This window comes from Arachis hypogaea, chromosome 9, assembly GCF_003086295.3.
Source record: "Arachis hypogaea cultivar Tifrunner chromosome 9, arahy.Tifrunner.gnm2.J5K5, whole genome shotgun sequence".
Taxonomy (NCBI): Eukaryota; Viridiplantae; Streptophyta; class Magnoliopsida; order Fabales; family Fabaceae; genus Arachis; species Arachis hypogaea.
The window spans coordinates 4,341,238-4,359,152 of record NC_092044.1 but is presented as its reverse complement, the minus strand read 5'-3'; the positions used below and the strand labels follow the sequence as shown (position 1 = coordinate 4,359,152).

At 31.9% G+C, this 17,915-nt stretch overlaps 3 protein-coding genes across 5 annotated transcripts; 1 reads left to right on the top strand and 2 right to left on the bottom strand.

The window, feature by feature from the left end:
- The first annotated feature begins 1,120 nt into the window (after window positions 1-1,120).
- Window positions 1,121-4,437, top strand: LOC112710029 (IAA-amino acid hydrolase ILR1-like 4). Of its 2 annotated transcripts, XM_025762101.3 has the most exons (6): window positions 1,121-1,344; window positions 1,494-1,686; window positions 2,302-2,427; window positions 2,525-2,839; window positions 3,317-3,445; window positions 3,884-4,437. In XM_025762101.3, coding segments are annotated over exons 1-6 (1,173 nt in total). In that variant the 5' UTR covers window positions 1,121-1,342; the 3' UTR covers window positions 4,292-4,437. The 2 variants fall into 2 exon arrangements, with proteins under 2 accessions (XP_025617886.1, XP_025617885.1); XM_025762100.3 differs by having other exon boundaries at window positions 1,211-1,686.
- Window positions 4,438-5,273: 836 nt separating this feature from the next.
- On the bottom strand, window positions 5,274-8,797 carry LOC112708735 (glycosyltransferase BC10). Its single transcript, XM_025760674.3, has 2 exons — window positions 7,622-8,797; window positions 5,274-6,383 (listed from the first exon to the last, which is right to left on the bottom strand). The coding sequence occupies exons 1-2, from the start codon at window positions 8,123-8,125 to the stop codon at window positions 5,742-5,744; spliced, it is 1,146 nt and encodes a 381-aa protein (XP_025616459.1). The 5' UTR covers window positions 8,126-8,797; the 3' UTR covers window positions 5,274-5,741.
- Window positions 8,798-14,095: 5,298 nt separating this feature from the next.
- LOC112710028 (rho-N domain-containing protein 1, chloroplastic) lies at window positions 14,096-17,465 on the bottom strand. Of its 2 annotated transcripts, none has more exons than XM_025762096.3 (3): window positions 16,965-17,465; window positions 14,637-15,813; window positions 14,096-14,528 (listed from the first exon to the last, which is right to left on the bottom strand). In XM_025762096.3, exon 2 carries the CDS (start codon window positions 15,803-15,805, stop codon window positions 14,684-14,686), a length of 1,122 nt encoding a protein of 373 aa, XP_025617881.1. In that variant the 5' UTR covers window positions 15,806-15,813; window positions 16,965-17,465; the 3' UTR covers window positions 14,096-14,528; window positions 14,637-14,683. The 2 variants fall into 2 exon arrangements, with proteins under 2 accessions (XP_025617881.1, XP_025617882.1); XM_025762097.3 differs by having other exon boundaries at window positions 14,637-15,820; window positions 16,965-17,412.
- Between the last annotated feature and the right edge of the window lie 450 nt (window positions 17,466-17,915).

Below are 17,915 nucleotides of genomic sequence, written 5' to 3'. Positions count from 1 at the left end.
TTTATCTCATAAATCATATGAAATTAATTTATCTATTTTATAGTTTATTTATTATTTTATAGTTGGATTTTTTTAGTAAAATCATTATAATTTAAAATAATTAGTTTATCCTTCTAATTATAAACTTAAAAAATATTACTTATAATTATAATATGTAATCAAGATATAAATAAATAAAAATAAAAAATAAAGATTTGATTTCATTCGAAGAAAGAGAAAAAAATATATCTCCAATTCAATGGACAATAAAAGAAGAAAATGTGGTTGAAGTAAGAATTGAACCAATGATGACAATAGCATTGTGAAGGACTTATGAGAATAATGAACATTAATCCAACAACTTTATATATTTAAAACAAGTGAAAACTATTTTTTTATAAAATTTTGTGGAGGCCATAGCCCCATTAAGCTCCGTCTCTGTCTATAAATATATGCCTAAATATAAGAAGATTTTATTGGGTTAATTTTTTATATAAAAAAATATTGATATTTTATTAAAAATAAAATTATTTGGTGTAATTATATGTGGATAAATTTGTAGGTAAAAAATTAATACGCAGAGTATATATTAAACACGTGTTATTATCCTGGCAACAGATAGATAAGATACGTATTAGACATGTGTGAATATTCTGACTAACACATATTTTGTATATTAAACACTCATTTTATATATCTACAATAATATAATATACTTCAAATATCAATATTCAACCAAAATATTACCTTCATCTTCATATTAAAAATAATTTTTAATTTTATTAATTTTCAAGTTCTAAATATAAGAAAATTTTTTGATAATTGATATTCAAGTAATTCATTGATTTCATTATATTATGAAAAAGTATCATAATAAATCTTATAATAACTTAAGTATAGGAGGCGAATATTTTTCTAAAAATAACGATTTAATTATGTCTTGAAATTAAAATTAAATTAAATTTTATTTTTTAATCATAATTACCTAATAATTATTACTATTTTTTTATAATATCACTATATATAATATTTTTGTATCGTATATTTGTATAAATTTATAAAGTCATATTATCAAAATAAAAATGACAATATTCATTCTCTAATTCCTTGACAAATAAATGAGTTAAAAATTATTATTATTGGAAATTTTTTGGGTACAAAATTATAGAGAGGACAATAGATTATTCAAGATTGCTGAGAGTATAGATTATAGATATGGATTTTGGTTTGGCAATGTAACACATTTGCACACGGTTGCAAGAGGCGGCTGTAGGGACCACATGATCTAACAAAGTCTGCTGTTCTAGTTTCTGTCGCTTCAACCACTTCACTCTGTGTCTCTGACCCTGTTACCCATTTCTTTATGTAACTATGTGTTCCTCTTTCAAGTGCTTCTACTTCCACTTACTCCCTATTTTCTATTTCCTTATTATTATTGCTGCCACAACAACCGAATTCAAGTTTCTTGATTCAGCTAAGAGTCCTGAGGTTTTTGATTGGATGGTGAACATCAGGAGGAAGATTCATGAGAATCCGGAATTGGGGTATCAGGAATTTGAAACCAGTGAGGTCATAAGAGCAGAGTTGGACAAATTGGGAATTTCATATAAGCATCCAATTGCTGAAACCGGTGTCATTGGATACATTGGAACTCGAAAACCTCCTTTTGTTGCTCTAAGAGCTGACATGGATGCTCTTGCTTTACAGGTCTCAAATCCTTTTTTTTTTTTTTTTGCACATGACTCTTTTCCAAGGTTTTGGCTTTTAGAACTTTATCTAGGTTTGAGTAGAATTTTGTTTTGGATGATTGAAATTTAGCTCCATGATATCTTACTCTGCACCATGTGTGGTTTTAACTCTAACTTGGAAATTTGTTCCTAAAAGATAATTGTGGTGAGTTGAAAATTTCATGAGTAATACTCCAATTTAGTCTTAAAAGAATTCTAACTGAACACCTTAGTGTTAATGTTGCAAGTGTGACGTGTAGTGTATGAAATTAGTCATACATTGAAGAAAGAAAGGAACAGTGAGGAGTTTATAAGACGAGAAAAACTAGCTTTCAAGATTGTGTTATTTTAGAATAGTTCACTAAAATGTGATGTTTTGAAAATGGAGGTGAATTAAACTTGTCAAAACCTGTGTAACAAAAGTATTATGATGGACATTTCTAATTATCAGGAACCATGTTAGGATTTTTTTCCCTCAAGAACTAATGTGTGTGATGCTGTTTAATAGGAAAATTTACAAGTAATTTTCTGTGTTTCCTATTTCATGGTCTATGTATTGTATATTTCACTGATTTATTGCAATGTCTATACATAGGAAATGGTGGATTGGGAGCACAAGAGTAAAGTACCTGGAAAGATGCACGCATGTGGTCATGATGCTCATGTTGCTATGCTTCTCGGTGCTGCAATGATCCTCAAACAAAATGAAAATGAGATAAAAGTGTGATTTCTCTATTAGCTAACTTACTTTTCCTCTGTTCTAAGACTCTCTCCAGATTTTCCTCAATCACTCATTATTTTGTTGTCTAAATATATAGGGAACTGTTATTCTTGTTTTCCAACCGGCTGAGGAAGGGGGTGCAGGGGCTAAGAAAATTGTAGAATCCGGAGTCTTAGAAAATGTTAATGCTATCTTTGGATTGCATATCACAGGAAAGTTTCTAATAGGCGAAGTAGCTTCTCGGTCTGGTCTCATGTATGCAAATTCTGGTTTCTTTGAAGCAATGATAAGTGGAAAGGGTGGTCATGCAGCTATTCCTCAACATTCTATAGACCCCATATTGGCAGCTTCTAATGTAATTGTTAGCTTACAGCACCTTATTTCGCGCGAAGCTGATCCTCTTGACTCCCAGGTAAATTCATCTTATTTCCCTCCTTTCAAGCACTTTTGGCTAACATTGTTGTTGATTTGTTACCGTATTCCGAATCAATACCTTGTTAAAACACTCAGCCTCTGGCCTTAATGTTTGTTTAAGCTATGTTACCGGAGCCTAATTAAGCCGGAAGCCTAAGGTATTATATGCATATTTTGAATCCACCTATTCATCACTTTACTCAAACTGAGAACTTATGATTTACACTTCTAATAATTACTAGAAATTGCAATTTAGGTATAAGCTGTATAGAGAAAGTCAAGCATGAAATTTTTTTTGCCACTTAAAGTCTTTAAACTGAGAATAATTTTAAAAGCTAATCTATAAAATTAAGCATAAGAAAATTTCCATAGAAGTGGTTCATTTCTATGTGCATATGGGTGTGTGAGTTAGCTGATGTGCAAGCATTTTTGGGGTGTGATAATTGAAAATGATGAAAGGCTTGTATACCTGCAGGTTGTGACAGTAGGAAAAGTCGAAGGAGGCAGCGCGTTCAATATTATTCCCGATGCTGTCACGATTGGTGGCACCTTCCGGGCATTTTCAAAAGAAGGCTTCAAGCAACTGCAGCAGCGTATTGAGCAGGTACGCCATTGAGAATTTTATATTAATTTTTCCTATCTATCTTGATGCTATTTTATTTTTAATGTCATAATTCCCCTCAAAAGAGATCACTGCTCAACAAAATTGTAAGTAATATGGGGGACTAGTTACATTCTTGTGGCTTGTTTTTTAGCTTACTTACCATTGCATCTAAGCCTTTCTAGTCCTTTTTAACAAGTTAGTTGGTTTTGTTGCGACTTCGAATCACCCTTTAGGTGCGGTTCTTCCCTGAACTCTATGTTAACGTAAGATGCTTGTGCACGAGCTGCCTTTTTTCAAAAGTATATATGTGCAATGTCATGAACTATTTCTTTCAAAACCTTGAACTCTTTGGTAGAAAGTAGAAACCTGAGAATAATTTTACATCAATCACATTCTTTTGATGGAGACTAGGGATGATTCATTTGAGTCTGTATCTAGGTTATTATTGGCCAAGCCATCGTCCATAGGTGTAACGCAACAGTAGACTTCCTTCAAGAAGAGAAACCTTTCTACCCTGCAACCATAAACAATGGTGACTTGCACAAGCATTTTCTTGACATTGTCACAAAGTCTCTTGGCATCCAAAAATTTAATGAGATGCGACCGTCAATGGGAGCCGAAGACTTCTCGTTCTATCAAGATGTTATACCTGGATACTACTTCGTGCTTGGAATGCAGAACGCGTCGCATGAACGGCTTGCCGGCGCACACTCACCTTATTATAAAGTCAATGAAGATGCACTTCCTTTAGGAGCTGCACTTCATGCATCCTTGGCTTCTACTTACCTTCTAAAACTTCAGCAGGATATACCTCTTGTAGAGGGTAAATATCATGATGAGTTGTAAAGGATTTAATTTTCATGTGTTGTTCATATTTAAAGGCTTTTTGCATTGATCTCTCTTCATGTATTAATGCAGCAATTATTCACTGTATAGACACAATTTACATACATTTTTAATAACACAAAGAAACTACTTTTTACTGTTTTTAACGAAATATTGTTGAATTTATCAACTAATGCTATCATGTCCAAGTCATTTAAATTCAGATCTTCTCTACTATTGACTATCTAAAGGTGGAAACTCGCATGCAGTTCTCTTCCCGTGAAGTTGTTAGTTGAGAACCGTTAGATAACAATTTAGTTAAACATGTCAAATCATCAAATAGTTCTTAACTAGCAACTTCACATGAAAACATCTGGATATGAGTCTTCGCCTTAATTAAAATGTTTTTACTGAATTTTTAACTTCAATAGCTTTATTTACATCTCTGTCACTATCATACTATGCATCTTAGTTAACCATAATTTATAAAACATAAAATCAAAACATTAATTATAAATCCATGTCACATGACTATGAGAATAATGTATATAAAATTTTCCTGAAGCAACAAATAAAAATAGATCATAGAAGCAATTAGAAAGTCAAACGTGATAAACAAAGGAGGCCGGCTTTATGATAAGCAAACCTTAACAAGGACAAAAATGCATTACATCAAAATCAAAATTATAAAAATAATCAACAATTAGGAGTTAGAAAATAGGAAGTCTAGTGTGATGGATTCATGATCAAAAAAAGAAAAGAATGGGAGTGCCTAACAAAAGCAATCAAGATGATAGTTCATAGTTGGTGAGGCTAAGGGTTATTTGTAAAATACACTCTGTTTGGATATCAAATCAAGATCATTTTCATCACTATTTAAATATCATTATTTAATCTTATTGTTGCACCTCAAAATCACTATTTGACACCAATGCATAACTGAAAATGTTTGTATTATAGTAACAGTAAGCATCTTATCAGTTCTCACAAAATTAGGTGAACATTTTGTGTGGAGAAATTGTAACAGCCATAGCTAGACTTGTATAAGAATAGAGCATTCATATATTTAACAAAAATAATTAAAAAGAAAAAAGAAAACTAAGATATTTATTCAGTTAATAAGTAATCCAATAAAAATACTACTCTATATTTTGAACTAATACTAGTGTAAAATGTGGTTTAGATTCAATGTTCTACACACCTAAAGGCTGGAGTGGTAACTCAAAATTTCTGCAGCAGATGGAAACAATACAAAGATCAATCATGTGACTAAGATGGAGTCAGCTGATATAGCTAACTAACATGCTCCAATCAGAAGCACTGCTTCAAGGATTCGCTGCCGAAGCCAGGCATCGTTTCTACTGACAGTGTCGGCCATTGGCATACATAACTACCTGTCACGATTTCTCACTTTCTTGTAATTTAATTGGGTGACACTGTAAAACGTAGCGCACGAAAACTGATCTCCTTTTCAAATTCCTAGAACTCTCGGTGCGATATCTAAAAGAGGTTCCAAAGCATTAGGAGCAAACTTTCTGGCAAATAAGAAACATGTGGATGTTGGCTGGCCATTGTAAATACATGTCTGATCTACCAAGATTCTCTTGAAGAAATCTTCCTTGATGTCGTCTTTTCCAAATGTAGCCGGATGAGCACCACCCCTCGACCAGTCCACATAAGTGAGGCTCCGGTTCGCCAAAAGATGAGGCATCGTAATGGTCAACATCGTCTGGAAATAGTGCTCGTCAACATAGCATTTGTGCGGCAAACAGAAGTCTCTGAGCTTTGGATAATAAGTGCTGTCTTCAACTATTCGAATGGCAAGTTTGCGGTTGATTTCAAACCACTGAGACCCCTTACGCCAGTCACTGATGTTGATCTCGGGCGCCATGCTGTCCTCGTAGCGTCCTCTCCCGTAAGGACCAGGTTCATCAACTGCTCCCATAAAGCTGTACCATGATCGTGATATGTATCGGTAGATAATGCTGAAGTTCTGGAGAGGAATGCAAGACTCTGATAAAAGGATAAACCATTCATTTGAGATGTCGAGCAATGCGTTAGCAAGCAGCCGTCTTTCGGCATCACACATACTCATCATTCCCCACTCTGCCACCTGTGAAGGAGACAGAAGCTGCTTAGAAATTACTTAAAAACACAAAAATATTCAACCTGAATTCTATTTTTCTAATCTTGGTCTGGAAATAACATTATTAAAATTGGAAAGCAGTGCACTATGAAAACAACATTTCAAGGATTTTAAATATCTTGACAAACTTTCTATGATTCTATGGTTATAGAAGCATGTTCTCCAAATAAATTGCAGGATAGTAAGAAAACCATAAAATAGCAGAGTAGCTGACATGTTTGATTGCTAAGTTGAACTACTTTTTCTTGTATAGAAAGCTCGTGAATTGGCCAAGTAACAATGACAAAAGTTTCTCTTTTCATTTCAAGTGTTTCCTATTTTCAACATTTTGTGAAGAGTGAAAACATAAAATGAAAAAGTGAACAAGATTATTTTGTTTGTACTGTTTCTCACTTTTTTTCTTCGCAAAGTTCTGAAAATGAAATAACACATAAACCAAATAGGAAAAAAAATCCAAGATAAATCCTATCTCTCCTTGGCAATTGATGCAATATTTAAATATGAGTGCAATAATGAATGGTGCAGATCAACACTATCCACTTTCCTCCAACACATTATCAAGATTGTTAGAAATCTTGGTTAGCTGGTTGAATTGACCTTCTATCACATCATACAAAAGGGCTGTTGTTTCTAATTGCTACATATAGTAAATTTTGTGCATAAACATAAATGCAACAACCACAACATCATAATGAGGGAGATCAATTCCCCCAGTCTAAGATGGTGTGCTTAGGAAGATGACCAGTTCTCTAGTATATTTTATATCGATAGAGTAATATAATGTGGCTGGAATGTTTACTCTCTTAGAAAACTCTATTAAACAGAACAAAGCAAAGGGATTTCCCCTCTTACCATGATCTTACTCATAAATGAAGAATATGAAAAATGATTTGTGTCCAAATTGTATCTTATTCCAGTAAAGAAGGCAACACTTAGATCCACATGTTACATAGTTCCAATAAAAAACTCATTGACAAAAAAAGCAATATTTCCTATCTTATGTTTGACATAAAAGTAATAGTTATATTATATACCAATCAAAATTTGTCTGACAAAATTAGCAACAACCACAAAACTCTTATAACAGATAATGGTGATTAAGTCCATAACTAATTGATAACTAGCATTACATTATAAAGACTAACATTATGCCATTCAGTCATAAACATGTGACATGTTTGAAATTAGATAAAGCAAGCTCATACCTGGCTTGGGATATGCCTCCTATAAAACACCGAGGATGGCGGAAAATCAGGTGTATAAGACGGCAGCGAATGAACATATATAGAATACAGCTGCTCATGGCCTTTAAAGAACTTCTCCCAAAGTGGTGCCATTGGCAAGGGTCCCTTGGTCAAGAACATGAATGCAATCTTAGGAACTCTTCGAAACGGATAATCTTTGATCCTCGTATCAAAAGAAGCTCTCCAGAAGAGTTCAGTGTCATTCATCTTATGCATCAAATTCACAGGAGGCATAATGAAACTCTCTATGGTTCCTGGTGTCTGAAAACAAGGCCTAAAGGTGGATTGCACCAGAGCAACATTGTGAATACCGAAATGGCGAATCATGTACATACTAAGAAACGAAGCACCTATGCCTATAACCAAAAACAGCAAGAAGAACTGCAGAAGCCTCACAGGGAAGGGCCTAGAAGAACTAATTCTTGCTGCAGAAGGGTCCTTCACTTCCTCCAACCTAGATTGCATTTTTCTTCCTCTATTCTAAGTTTCTAATCTAACCAAATCTAAAAGATCTGTCTACTCTTCTTGTGCCTTCACATACATAACCAAACCTCAAAAGCATCATCAAAATTCTCACCTTTCATGGCAAAACCAGATCAAAAACAAGCATATCATACTATTCTGTTCTGCCACATGGGTATACCTCCAAAATTGATGAGAATCAATCAAAACCCCCACATACCAATAGATCAAATCCTGCAGCCCCGGATCAAATAAACTCATACAACATGAAAAACCCGGCACCCCACAAAAGCAACAAATGTCTAAACGGTTAAAAACCAAAACTTTCCTTTTCCTATGTTCTTGGCACCAAACAGGGTGTATTCAAAAGGGAATAATAATAAAAACAAAACAAAAAGCAGAGAAACGTGAGAAGCGCATCACCGTGGTGCCATGTTTGATAGAATAATCCAGCTATATAGAGATGGAGAGAGAGAAAGAGAGTTCAATTAATTCCAAAATGAAAGACGTTTGAGGAACAAAGTGGTGGGTCCCCTTCACACTTTTCTCCTCTCTACAACCGAATTGCGCCAGATTTCAGTGGAAGAGAGTGTGTGTGTGTGTTTGAGAGAGAGAGAGAGATTATTGTTTTGTTAATCTCTGCAAGCTCTCTATGCTCTTACCTTCGGCTCAAACACTAGGCAAAGTAATCGAATGGAGCTATCAATAATAATTTGAAAATAGCCCCCGATCACGTTTTTGCTTATTTGCAACTTGGTCCCTGTCTTCTTTTAATCTTCATACAGAATCACAATTAGTTAGGGTTGGTGACAACGGAATAACGGATCACCGAAAAAAAATTTCTAAATGAGTTTGAGCTTTGGTAAATTTTTTATTTTTTAAAAGTAGTTTATAAAAATTAATTTTTAAAAAATATTTTTTTAGAAATTGTAATATTTATGTTTGGTAAATTAAATTAAAAATAATATTTAATAAATATAAATAATAATAATTATATTTAATAAAATAATTTTTAAAATTTAAAATTATTATAATAAACCTAAATAAATATAAGTATTAAATTTAAAAGTTAGTTAACATATGATGTTATATTAGATTTTTAAATTTTAAAAAGTACAAACTAATTTTAAAAAATTTTATCTTAATTGTTTTCAAAAGTATTTCAATCTTTTAAAAGCTGTTAGTACAAACACATGATTTTTTTTATTTATCAAACACAAAATGACAAATTTAAACTTTTAAAAAGTATAAGTATCTTTTTGAAAAACTTTACCAAACTAAACCTTAGACAACTATTTCAAAAGACAATGAGTTATTAATAAAAAAATATCTTTTTTGATTCTTGATCTTTATTTATATGAGATTGATTAGTCTCTTTGTCAATATTTTCTCTATTTTCTCTCTATATTAACGGTATAAGTTTACATGACATGTTAAACTATTGATTTATCCGTTAAGAATTAATTAAGATTGATAAAAAAAAAATTTTAGTCTCAGTGTTTTTAAAGTAATTGTCAAGGCTTTTTTGTTATTTTTTTTAAATATATTGGCCAAATTTATTATGTAAACTAAAAAATATTAGTAATTTTTATAAAAAATAAATAGAAAATATATTAGTGACTAATGTGTGACAAACATATTCTGAAAAAAGATTATTGACATAAAAGTTAACCAAACTCACAAAATTAAACATCTAAGAGTCAAAATGTGTATACTTTTTTGAAAATCAAACTTTGTAATCCTTCAAAAAGAATTATCAGAATTTCAGATGGGTATTTACCTACGGATAACCCCTAATAAAATTTATTTATTTATTTGCAATTTGGTCCCGTATCTTTTCTAATCTTTAATTAGAATCATAGACAAGTTTGGTGGTAAACCCTGAAACAACCTAACATTTTCACAATAAATGCAAATTGTGAGTAGACACTACTAATATTGGTCATGAGTTGTGTGTAAAAAAAAAAAAATAAAGAGCGATCAAAATGAAGAAATACTTGGTTGTAATTTTGTGAACGATTGCTTGCTTCTTGTAGGACCACAGTACACTTTCTATTTTAATTTAGTAGGTACTAACTATGACAAGGTTTCATTGTTCACATTCAATGGACACCTTGGAAAGCAACAAATTCTTAATTCCGATTATATAGATTTCATTCCTTTTCGGTTATGTTCGAAGAATAACTTGAGTTGATATTAGTTTATTATGAACATGGATAATCTGATTATCTTATATTAAGTTATATATTCGATAGATAATTGGATATAATCAAGTCAGACCCAATTATATTAGTTTTGAGATTTTAGAATTTGAACCAATTCAATAATTCGATTAGATTAATTTAATTTAAAAATAATATATAATAGTATATATATAATTTTACAAAATGTGTCAACTTATGATATTTATTTAAGTATAAATTAGATGATGTATTTTTTTACTATTATATATTATTTACATTTTTTTAATTTATTTTAAATTTTATCTTCAATCGAGTATCCAACAACTTAAATCGATCCAACTCTAGTTTAATCAATTCAGATTATTCAAATATACTCAAAAAAATTCAAATTCGAACAAGCTGAACCCATTAAAATTGTTTGATTTTTTTTTTTTTCCAAATTCAAATAAAGACGATCCGTGAACATCCATTACTCTCAGTCTCACTAGGTGTGATGTTGATTCAAAATTGGAGAAAACGTGAGGGCCAAGTTGCAAATAAGTAAAAGTATGACGGGGGGCTATTTTTAATTATTGTTGGTTGGCATCTCCTTCGAATCTCCAAACACTGACTAAAAAATTCAAAAACATGTGGAAAGGGTGGCACTCTTTTTTTTATTTATTTATTTTTGAGAATTTGTGAAATGGAATTAAAAAGATGAAAGTATGAAACAGCAGAGTGGTTGGTTAATTGATTAAAACCTAAGGTAAGTTTCACAGATTCTTGTCTGTTAGCTTTGGAGTTAAGATTTTTAAAAATATATATTAAAAAATTGAATAGATTAATTCCACCTAAACTATTAAAAAAGTTAGGTTAAATTATTCAGATCCAGATCCATAGTATTTGTATAATCGAAGACCAATTCATACACCGAGTTAACCTCAGAAACCACTTTATAAAAGCTTTAGGGTTAAGAGTAGATTAAATCTAAGACTTAAAAGAAAACCTAATGTTAAGAAATTGTAAAATAAATCTATTTGAAAGGTCCAAATTGCAAATTTTCTATCTAGAAATTTTTCTTCCTGTATTCCATAATTTCAATAGCAAAAGTAGCCACATTTTTCCTATACTATTTTCTTTTTTAAGCAATATATACTAATAGTCTAATATACTAATAACGATATGAAACAAAAAAAAAACTGTATTCTTGATTTTAAATAAAAATAATAAAGGTATTATATTTTAAAATTAAGCATCAATTTTATATGTGCAGCCGCAGCCTAAGAAATTAATTTCTGACTTTTTGAATGAATTGATGCTCCCGAAAACAGAAGTACATAAATAAATAAATAAATAATCTTGTTAATAAATGACTAAATGTTGTGCGAATATTTGTTAGTGTGACCAAATAGGCAAATATTAAAAAAATATTATCAAAAAATAAAAAATTTTATATATTTATTCATAAAGGAAAAAAAAGTATAGGTGACTTTAACACGTGCCTAACATAACCTATAAATAAAATCTAATTGAAAACAACATTCAGATTCTTAGAAGTTGAGTTACTTAGGGCCATGACATTGCTTTTTTCATTTTTGATTATGCCATATTTGCGGACTTATTCTTATATGGCACGTGTTAATGTTTGCATTTATGATTTATGTCCTTAGTTATGTGATATGTCTATTTTAGTAGGGCTGTTCTTTTCTACTATCACATCACATGCCAATAATTACATTATTAATTAAAAATTTACCAACCATAACAAATATAATCATCATATGCCTCCCTCCTATTTCTCCTACCTCTTTTTTGTACCAAAACTAGATCATTGACGTGGAAAGGGGTTTGTGCATACCTATAAATCACGTACACTTTGCTGAGTTGTTGTGTCCGCGTGTCGGACACATTTCGAACATGACACTAGTCCGATATGCATATTTGTTGTGTCTTCATAAAAAATAAAATTTTTTTTCCAAACACGTATGAACACACCTAAATATCATTACGTGTCAACGTATTCAGTCTTATTCTTAACATATATTCTTAAAATAAATTTAGATATAGTATATATTATTTATTAAAATAAAAAATATTTTAAATATTTGATATAATTAAAATAAGACATTAAAAATAATTAAAAAATTTAATTTATATTTTAATATCAATAAAATATCAAAATATCATTACGATTTATCTAAAAAATACTTTATATTTTATATATATGTGTGTCCCATGTCATGTAAGATTTTAAAATTCACGTGTCGGCGTGTCTCGTGTCGTGTCGTGTCTAATGTCCGTGCATCATAGGTGCATACAAAGGAATGTGATTACATTGGAAGATATATTTAAGATGATCATGGGTTATTCTCAATTATTTTTCTTCACATATTCATTTTTCAAATAAACCTCTTTTTTGTTGATGGACATGTGGAGCAGTTTCTAGAGAAAGTAATTTGTTGAAGAAACTAGATTGTTATGTTCCTTTCTCTTAACCTTTTGATGATGGCGACGTTAGTTCAATTTGAAATTCTTAACTAAAAGACAGTGACTAATTATGATGTGCTTGGTGCTAATGAATTAACACATGACACCTATGCATTCTTTGCAAGAAGTAGGGATAAGTGTCTTTTAAGTTCTTTCAAGAACAAGTTATATTAGGCATAGTAATAGTAATACAGTAAATAATGTAAATTAACTTTTTCTGGCACTACAATTGATCATGTTAAATAATCAAAATAGCATATGATATGTCAATTACCACGTTATTTATATTTTGATCAGCAATATTAACGTGTAACGACGATAGCAAATTCGCCACTTGGTTAGTTTGGATCGGTGGTTTAATTTTCAAGTTTCATTCAAGGAATCAAGGGTTATCTTAATGCACATGTTAAATAAAACTAAGTTACTCTTACAATTTTAAAATAACTTTCTATTTTTAATATTTAAGATGATTGTCGTCGCATTTCTTTAGTTTTTTTACTAAATAATCATATATTCATGAAATATTATACTGTTTCTTAAACCCTTTTTTTTGTCATGAATTTACAATTCTACTCAATTAATAACTGTTACACAACTGCTTCCTCCTTATCTAATTCCAAGAATTTATAATTATTTATTAGTGTTTGAAATATGAATAGACACTGATTTATTATTTCATTTTTTATTCATTAAATATGTGTAAAAGAGGAATTGATTGAGATGATAAATAATTTATAACTTATTATATATAGTATTGAAGTATAAAAGTATAGATATAGAAATAGATTATTTATCAAAGTATTATGGAGATTGGAGTGAATACACGAGAAAAAAAAAATGGTTAAACAATCTGATCGGACAGATTATTAGCGTCTCATTAGTATATAACTATATATCAATATATGTATATGATACAGTTTTCAAATTGAAAGACAAAAAAAAAAATCGAAACAAAATTTAATCTCTAAATTTTTTTTTATTTTTTCAAAAAAATAGTCATTCACAATAAAAAACTTTTTCAAAAAATACTTACTTCCCTTAAAATGATAAAAAATTAAAGATAAACAAATCTTATTTTTATAATAATATTTTAAAAAAATTACATCAAAATTTAATTTAAAATTTTAAAAAACATATATTTAATATCTAATTTTTTTGTCATATTTTTAAATTTTTTGAAGATTTATTTATTATAAGCATCTTTTAGAGTTATTTAAAAAGAGTTATTTTTGTTAGTGATGTGAACTTCTGATAGCATTCTAGTAGTTTTACTCGTAGGAATACTAGTTAGAGAGTTAGAGTCCATGGACATAATACACATCGATGATGACCAACTATAATTATAATTATTTCCTTCTTGTATTGATCTTAAATATCCTTGCAGCTGATTCTCCTTGCAGCTGATTCAGTTGCTCATCTAAATGGTAGAAAGACCTCCCATCAAAGGGCTCTCATTTCTAAGATTTGACTTAATATAATAAAAATATCGACTCAAATATTTCGTTCACAAAAATAAATACATTGTTTAGTTAAAAAATCTATATAACATCATTTTTTTAAAAAACCAAAAGGAGATATGATATATTAGTAAAATAGTCAAAAAGCAATTAAGTATAATTGTGAAATTTCACAAGCATAAGCATATGCAGAATCACTGACAAGACTTCACAGATCTGACTGGAAAAAAACCACAAATCCAAAATTCCTCTAGACAGATATATCAAGATTACTCTAATGATCCACAAGCTCTCCGGTACCTGCAAGACTTAGTTTTAATTATATATATTAAAAAAGAAAAAAGAAAAAAAGAACAACACAAACCAAAGAGAAAGAAGTAAGGTGGGAAAGAAAAATTATGAACTCACTTGTGTTGTCTCCTCTTTTTTGCTTTCCTCCTATCAATTGATCAGAATCAGTTCCCAGTTAGTAAATCCAAGAGCTCCACTTTCTTCATCTTTGAGAACCCTTTTAGACCGCGAGATTTGGCGAGTGCCCTCAAATCCACAAGCTTCATCGCGCTCAAATCCTCATGGTGAACAGCTAGCTCCTCCTCCTCCTCTTCCATGTGCTCATCATGATCGATTTCTTCGGTTTGTTCATGGTCATGAGAATCATCGTTTGACATGTCAGCAATGCCAATATCTGGGAAGAACAACTCATTCTTTGGATCAAGATCAGGCTCTGGCTCATGATCAATATCTGTTTCAGAATCAATCTCCGGTTCATCATCATGCTTCAGACCTAGCTGATCCCGAATGTTCTCTCCAACCCTACTACTTAGTGGCTCCACATTTGTAACATCCTCATTGTAAGAGACAGGCTGGTATTTTACGCGAGGAACAGGGGATCTTCGTTGGAAATTTGACCTTGGTCTAGTGACAGACGAGGAGTTGGCTTCTTGGGACTCATGCCTTGGAGCACTATCCAAATCTGAAAATTTATTACTTCTCCCTCTACTATATGGGCTACTTTCTTGAACCTGTTCTGCACTGTGATCTTTTCCTTTACTTCCTCCACTGCTTCTTTTTACTTGCTCAACCGAGTGTTTCTTCAGTAGTTTGAGGAGCGAATCCACGGTACCATTCTCTTTACTTTTCCCTTGTGAGGTTTCAACCTTCTTTTCTTCTTTATTGGCAGCTCTCTCACGCAGCCTCGCCTGCACCTTCTTGAATAGTTCAACAATCTCCTTCTCTCTAGGACCAGGAGCCGATGTGGTCTGCGATTTACCTGAGGCAGAAAGTGATACCAAAGGTCCATTTTTCAAAGACAACATGTCTTCTTCAAAGCTCTCAAAGCCATCTCTCCCTTCATTGTTCTTGTTCCTGCTTCTGGAGTAGCCAGACCTGTTTTGCCTGGAAAAGTCGGGGTTTCTCCTTGCTTCGCACACAAAAGATGTTTTCAAAGAAGCACACTTTAGCCCCCTAATTTTTACATATGAATTAATTCTGTAATGACCTAGAGATGAGGCAGGAGGATATACAGCAATTGTTCTTCCAGAAACTCCCGAACACGCGAGATACATTCCTTCTAGCATTCCACAGCCTGCAAACTATCACCCAATCAATTCAACCACAACAAAGAGAAAGTTGAGAATAGAAGAAAGTAATTATAATTATGCTCCTCCCTTCCATCTTCTGCAAATATACTATACACTATATTGCCGTGTCCTTTATTCTTGACAACTTAAACTCTCCTCCCCTAAGAGATGAAAATATACTAAACAATAATTTATGCTAATGTTTATGAACTTAGCGAAGGTAAGGTTGGCAATGGGTATCCATGGAAAATACCCAACCCTCACCCCCTGTCCCGTTAATGAAAATACCCAACCCCCCCCCCCTCTGGGGCCCCCATCCTTGTCACAGGTCCCCTTTTATTTCTTCCGCGAGAAGCACATACCCGCGGGTATCCATGGATATAACCTTTAAAAAAATTAACAGAACCATAATAATATCATCCAATACAAAACCAAATTTAACATATTAAAACACAATACATACACAAATTTAACATAATCCACATACAAATAAAATCTCCAACATACACATTAAAAAAAAATAAAATCAAGAGAGTTTCTAACATTATAAATTAACAATTCTTGGCGGTGCATCATAGCTCTGTGTTTCACTTTCACTTGTGAAGGGTGAAAGTTCCTGAGCATTAATGTTCTCATGGATAGACATTGTAAGAACTGAACAAGAATTATACTAAATCAGATTTTCAAAACAAGAATGAATCTATTTATGGATAGACAATTAACTCAGCAATACAAAAATCATAATAGAACAAAACATACCAAATGAATTAATTTCATAATAAAATCATAGCAGAAACCAAATCAATCAATTTCATAATAAACACAGCAGCATTATTCCATAGTAACATAAAATCATAACAGAAACAGAAGTTACCGAATCAGTTAAAATCAGTTATAGTGATTAGTTTCATAACAAAACAGAGCAGCATTATACCAAATCATAATAAAATCATCAAAAATGCTATTTACTTCTTAAAATTAGCCACTATATATTTATGTATAAACTATATTTTTAGTGTATATTTTGTATTTCAATGTTTATTCCTAACAGGTGGCTGATTTTGGTGGTTGATTTTGGTGTAGCCCTAGCATGGTTGTAAAATCATAACAGTAACCAAATTAATTAAAATCAGAGGAGAAAAGACACTTGAGTTACCTAAACAGAGGCTGAGTCACTCGAATCAGGAAAGGAGAAGAGACACGGCGAGGAGCAGAGAAGCAGCGAAGAGACACGGTGGGGAGCAGAGAAGGAGCGACAGACAGAAACGGCGAGGAGCAGAGAAGCAGCGACGGCGCACGGCAGACACACAATGAAGAGAGATTGAGCCGAGACACGCAGTGAATAGAAGAAAGTATGAGAGAGAGAAAGAGAGAGAGAGCGGCGAGAAGGAAGGGATCAGGGCTAGGGTTATAAGAGAGCAGAGGACCTACCAAAACTGAGGCGACGGCGGAAGGAGGTGACGAGGCGGTGGAACGAAGGGATAAGAGAAAGGATGAGGGAAGAGGGAGAAGAGAGGAATGCCTGGGTTCCTACTCCTAACTAGGGCTTCCCATTGCGTGCTTTTTTTTACTCAAAACGACATCGTTTTCATTCTTCACTCTCATAAAAGAACTAACTGTGTGTATATATACCAAAATGGCAAATGCTAACGGGCTCTCATAAAATTAAATTAAGGAGTGAATCTTAAACTATACATTTTAAATTTTAAATATTAAATTAAAACGTCTGGAAATTCAAAAAGACAAATGTGCAAAGCATTATAATATAAAATTTTAATAAAGCGTTGCATAAATACAGATTTATATCCCAAAATTTTACTAAAGATTTTTCTTTTTTTTAGGTCATCAATCAAACCATCAAGTTTGATCTTGAAAACTCGGCACAATATATCAAGACGGTCTTCCGCCTTCAATCTAATGGGAGTCACTTCTCTTTTTATCTCATCCCATTTAGGGTTACAGGTCATGGTAATAAAATAATTAGGATATCATGCATATCTGCAAATTATAAATGCATTTTTATAATTATTCATCATATATATAGGTCCATCGATAAAAATACTGAGAAGAATGTATCTCTTTCTCACGTATTAAGTTAAAATTTTCT

Bases quoted from the DNA above. Each gene is read 5' to 3' on its own strand.
- LOC112710029 (XM_025762100.3), top strand. From the start codon at position 1,351: ATGTGTTCCTCTTTCAAGTGCTTCTACTTCCACTTACTCCCTATTTTC. The intron at 1,687-2,301 runs GTCTCAAATCCT...GTCTATACATAG, and splicing joins TGGATGCTCTTGCTTTACAG to GAAATGGTGGATTGGGAGCA. The intron at 3,446-3,883 runs GTACGCCATTGA...GTCTGTATCTAG, and splicing joins TGCAGCAGCGTATTGAGCAG to GTTATTATTGGCCAAGCCAT.
- LOC112708735 (XM_025760674.3), bottom strand. From the start codon at position 8,125: ATGCAATCTAGGTTGGAGGAAGTGAAGGACCCTTCTGCAGCAAGAATT. The intron at 6,384-7,621 runs GTATGAGCTTGC...TCTCCTTCACAG, and splicing joins GGAGGCATATCCCAAGCCAG to GTGGCAGAGTGGGGAATGAT.
- LOC112710028 (XM_025762096.3), bottom strand. From the start codon at position 15,805: ATGCTAGAAGGAATGTATCTCGCGTGTTCGGGAGTTTCTGGAAGAACA.